Genomic DNA, 5,514 nt, shown 5'->3' on the forward strand with positions numbered 1-5,514 from the left:
CGCGGAGTAGCGTGACTTAGGCGTTGTTCGGGTGAATTGTGCTGTATTGCGGAGCGCAGGAGAGGAACAACTTCAAACTGTGGAAGACTTATTATGGAGCATTTGCTCGGTACTTTCTTGCTACTGATTGCATTTTTCCTGTTGTCTTACTTTCAAAGGAGGCTTTGGATTTAACTAGTAGAAGAACGCCATGCTTTGCAAAATTCTCAGAGATGGAAGAAATGGTAAACACGGAAGCTGAAATCAATGAGGTACAGCCTTTACTATTGCCAGTGTGCACTCAGCACTTTGATACCTGGCGGTAATCCAGGGCTCTGATGAAGTATCAGACTGCCACGTGCCATGATGTCTCATGTTTTGAGGGGTTTTTTAACAGTTCAGCTGTTTAACAGTTGGCACTTTTTTCCCCAGTGGACTGAGTTGTCATCAAGAAAAGAACAAAACTGTGAAACAAAAGTTTTAGAAATAAGTAGAAGGACTCAGCAGGCTGCACCTTTGACTAAATTGTTTCCTGAAGTTTTCTAAGGAAACTGAACAATAAAGAATATGTAGTTGACTTCAAGTCACAAAAATGTGCCTCTTTATAGGCAATTTTGTTGGTTAGCCGGCAGTAATCTCAGACATTTCCTACTGCCTGAACCAGCTGCTGCCTTGTATTTTATAATGTTGGTTTAGACATTACATAGACTATGAAACTGCTTTGCAAGACATGTAAGTAGGAGAGACATGGGTTTGAAGGGTAGACTATCCAGTGATTACAGAATTGGCAGAATGGACACAGCTAGAGAGTTGTGGTCAATGGCTCTATGTCCAGCTGAAGGCTGGTGACCAGTGGTATCTGGGCTCTGTCCTGGGACCGATGCTCTTCAATATCTTTATCAATGGCGTAGACAGGGATCAGTGCACCCTCAGCAAGTTTGCAGATTACATTAAGCTGAGAGGAGCACTGGACACAACAGAAGGATGGGATGCCATCCAGAGGACTGGGCAAGCTTGAGAAGTAGCCTCACAAGAACCTCATGAGCCTCAACAAGACCAAATGTGGGGTCCTGCACCTGGGTCAGGGCAATCCCAGACATGAATACAGACCAGGAGATGAACTTATTGGGAGCAGCACTGTGGAGAAGGACTTGGGATGAAAAGTTAGACATGACCTAGCAACATGCAGTCACAGCCCAGAAAACCAACAACATCAGGGGCTGCATCAAAAGCAGCGTGGCCAGCAGGGCAAGGGAGGGGATTCACCTCTTCTGCCCTTGTGGGACCCCACCTGAAATGCTGTGTCCAGGTCTGGGATCCTCAGGACAGGAAAGAGGTGAACCTGTTGGAGCAGTTCCAGAGGAGGGCCATGAAGATGATCCAGGGGCTGGAACATTTCTCCTACAAACACAGGCTGAGAGAGCATGGATTGTTCAGCAGCCATCCAGTACTTAAAGGGGGCTTAAAAAGTGAGGGAGAGTGGCTTTTTACACAAGCAGATAATGCTAGGACAAGGGGGAATGGTTTTAAACTAAAAGAAGATAGATTAGATTAGATCAGATATTAGGAAAACATGCTTTACTGTGAGGGTGGTGAGACACTGGAACAGGTTGCCCAGAGAAGTTGTGGATGCCCCATCCCTGAAAGTGTTCAAGGCCAGGTTGGATGGCGCTCTGAGCAACCTGGTCTAGCAGGTGATATCCCTGCCCATTGGCAGGGGTTTGGAACTAGATGATCTCTAACGGCCCTTCCAACCCAAGCCATTCTATCATAAATTCTGTGGTTTAGGAATGAATTGCAAGATCTGTCTTTTCCAGCACAAATCACCAAATTATTTAAGTTGGTCTTTTTAAACAGTCTTTTTCTTGTTGACCAAAAAAGCCCCACCTAGTAGTAGACACTCTCTGGAGAGCAGGGTAACATGTTCTTGTGGTAATGCTTGCTCTCTTTCGTACACATGCTCTCTCCTATGCTGCCACTTTCTCCCTTTCTACTTCCTCCTCCACCCCACGAGAGTCAACAATATCTGGATAAGTATGTTAAAAATGCATTTTCATTTGATGCTATTATTGTTGTAGATAAAACTGGAAACGGAAATGATGCAGTTGGAGAATGAGACAGCAGACATTACTCATCATTTTCACTTAGGTAAGTGCAGTTGTACCGTAGAAAAACCAAGAGTCTTAAATTAGCAGCAGATTAATGTTTCTTCTGAGTACATGACAATTCCAGAAGTTATTGCAGCAGTCGTCTCTGAATAATTGTTGGAGGTGGTAGGTGTTTCATTAACATCTAAAGCATGTTTCCATACTATTTGAACTTGCACTCTCTACAGTCTTAGTAGAAGCTCTGTGTGTAACTCATTCTCCAAAACAGTGTGGGAGGTGTGGTCAGCTCTCCAGGGTCAGTGGAGCATCAGCTCTGAGATCATCAGTAACCGTTGGCCTGCATGTGCTACTCTGTTTGTTTTCCAGAAACTCCGTGTGTTTCTGCTGCATCTCTCTCCCCCTAAACCTAAATTTATAATTCAGCACTTGGGGAGCATATGTGTTCATCTATTATTTCACACTTTTCCACTATGATTTTATGGGTACTTAAAAGCATTCTAGCCTGCCACTGTTAGGGTAGGGTAGTGAAATCTATTGCAATACTTCAATGCTATGGTATAGTTTAAGAAGTTGACTTCATCTCAAAGAGAATTTACTTAAGAATATGGATAATGTAAAACAACATATCTATATCTCTAAAAAGTAGTTATGGTGACTTTGAGTGCATGCTGATACTAAATCATGTATGCTCCAGCAAAAGCCATTCTGATTAATGTCTGTCTTGAATGTAAGCTGTCCATTGCAATAGATCAGTGTTTTTCTTTCTGTCTGCTGGACAGATTTTGCTCTTGTTTGAGCAGGACAATAGGTTCAACTTTGCAATTTTATTTTACAGGGAAAAAGTGCGAAATTTTGCAAGATATGAACAGGCACCTGGAAGCCATACTGAAAGAGAAGAGGGCTCTCAGAAAGAGGCTGATAAAACACAGATGTCAAGAGAGCCTGCCTATTGAGGCTACTTTTCACAAGTAGGCACACAGAAAAGAATTGTTCTTGTATGCATGAGTCCAAATTAATTTGAACTAGTAGACAGTAAAAATCCCATGCTTTCATTAATTTTTCCCCTGATAAAAATAGACATAAAAAATGATAGCAGAACCTCAGCTAAAAGCTAGTAGTTTACTCACTGATAAATTCGTAGGAAGGTAGTAATACATATTTTATGAATATTTACTTAGGTTTTTGGTCTTGTCTTCAGAAGTCTACAGAACAAGTTGTGATGTATTGTTTTAAACAAATGTGCTACATGCTGAGTTTGTTATGCTTCTCCCAAGCAGTTGTTACTTTAGCACTGGGTGTCTTCCTACCACTGTTGCTTGCTTAGAGCTAAGCATGAATGATTCCCAGACACGCATAGTGCATGTTTTAAAAGTATAGTCCTTCTTCTTATGGTCTAAAAATCTAGCCCAAGTACTGAAGAAGTGGCTAGTCATTTCTGTAATTCCTGCCCTGCTTGTTGCTAAGAGTCATGCAAGAAGTGTAATTGCAGAAAAATTAATTAGATGTTAAGGAGCTTGCATAAAGCTGGAGAAGGGGACTAAGAAAAGCAGGGCAATGAAAAAAGAGCTTATAGGTATTAAATTCTTGTTGTTTAGCGCAACCTTTGAGCTCATTTTTGGTTACAGGTGTATAGTAGAGTTGCTGACAGAGGCTGTGACTTTCATTGAGAAGCTTGAAAGCCATTTGCAGTCTGTAAGAAGCATGCCTCAGATATCACATATGATGAACAATATGGTGAGTAGTAAAAGAACTGAACCTGCTGTCTTCTCCAGCATGAAAAATGCAATGCTGTTTGGTTATTTGAGTTACTTTTATGTCCTGATAGACTGACAGGATGTATAGAGATTAAATCCAACCCTTTTCTGTTTCAGGACACCACTTTGTCAAAAACAGAGGTGCTCATGATAGAGTTGGAGGAGCTGACAGAGCAAATACTGAAATGGGAAAAACTGCAAAAGGAAGTGTATTCTAACAACGTATGCAATACTGCTGACTTGGACTTTGGCTTATCTTTAACCTAACAAATCATTTTTCTCAAATAGGATGACTATTCAAAGAACTACCTTCTTAGGGTCTTCTGTGAAAACTGCAACATGGGTGTCTTTTAATCCAACAGAGACTTTGTAGGTAGTTATATTTCTGTTATTAAGTAACAGTTCTCCAACTATTTACGAAATAAAAGGACAATAAGCAGTAGCTCATAGGAAGACAGGGTGCTGAGAAGCCTGTTAAGGAGTTCCTTTTTGAAATAGTTGGATTGGAGTCCCTTGGAGCCTGTATGTTCAATGGAAAATTGCTTTGATATTTCTTTTGCACTTGCTATAGTATCTTTATTCATTTTTGTAAGCATCTTGATAAAACACTGTATTTTGTACATCACCATGAAACTTCAATAAAAGCACTAGATTTCAAAAGCTCAGTTTCTTGCTTTTAATTTTGTTATAAAATCTTAGGTCCAAGCTTATGTTTCTGTAGGAGTTCCAATCAAGAAATTTAATTAGTTTTAAATTACAGTTTATTGTGACTGATGTGGTTTTGTGGGAAAGCAGGGAATGGACTTGGTGATATATGGCAGGTCTACTGATTTGCAAACCATGCTTCAATGATAGCAAATATATTCTCGATATTCAATGATATAAACATGTTGTTCAGATTTTCTGTTGCTTTCCCTATTTTTGGTGTCCCACTTAGAATAAAACTCTTGTTCCATGAGTAAGATTGACAGTTTATCAAAAGCATTGATTGTTCCAGTTTGTAGCCCTCAGGAAGAGACAGGTTGGTGAAATGTCATGGGCAGGACATCTATAAACCAGGATGGTTGTCTTTGGAGGGTGCCCAGTTTTGTATTCAGGATACGGAGCAGACAGAAGCGGTGCAGATGTATTCTTTTCTACCATTGTATTGTTTGGTACGTGAACATCCAACCTGTTGATTTCTGTTGCTGAAGTAAGAGCATTTTGCTTTTTCAAAATAACCACTGGGTGGCTCAGTACCACAGATTTCACAAGTTTATCTGATTATTGCATATAAACTTAAAGCAGAATTAAGGAAGAAATCTTTGGCTCTTTGTTGAGCACACTCTATTATGACTTACTTGTGTTTGGTCTATTTTATATTTGAAATTTTCTGAGAATCTCCTTTTAATCTTTGTAACCATTCTGCAGGGTGTGATGACAAGACATCCAACTTAACAAATCTCTAGTATACTGTGTAAGCTATGGTGATGTTCCTCTCTGCTGCTGTTGAGGAAAGTTAAGAGGATAGAAACAATTTGAATTAGGTTAAGCAGAATGTCATGAGGTAGAATCTAAGAATATAAACTCGTGATCAAGTCCCACAAACATTAATGGGGTCTTTGTGCCAACACTTGCTATGTAGGTTATTGCAGGATTTGAGTCCAAAGTCCCATGTTGTTGTTCCAGATGTG

The 5,514-nt window shown here is 40.2% G+C and overlaps 1 protein-coding gene across 1 annotated transcript; it reads left to right on the top strand.

The window, feature by feature from the left end:
* Positions 1 to 35: 35 nt before the first annotated feature.
* Positions 36 to 4,506, top strand: HAUS2 (HAUS augmin like complex subunit 2; the record flags this gene model as incomplete). The annotated part of the gene is made up of 5 exons (XM_017741617.1): positions 36 to 251; positions 2,058 to 2,127; positions 2,923 to 3,055; positions 3,713 to 3,821; positions 3,959 to 4,506. Coding segments are annotated over 5 exons (678 nt in total), but the record flags the coding sequence as incomplete, so codon positions are not given.
* Between the last annotated feature and the right edge of the window lie 1,008 nt (positions 4,507 to 5,514).

Source organism: Corvus brachyrhynchos, unplaced genomic scaffold, assembly GCF_000691975.1.
Source record: "Corvus brachyrhynchos isolate BGI_N302 unplaced genomic scaffold, ASM69197v1 scaffold115, whole genome shotgun sequence".
Classification (NCBI taxonomy): Eukaryota; Metazoa; Chordata; class Aves; order Passeriformes; family Corvidae; genus Corvus; species Corvus brachyrhynchos.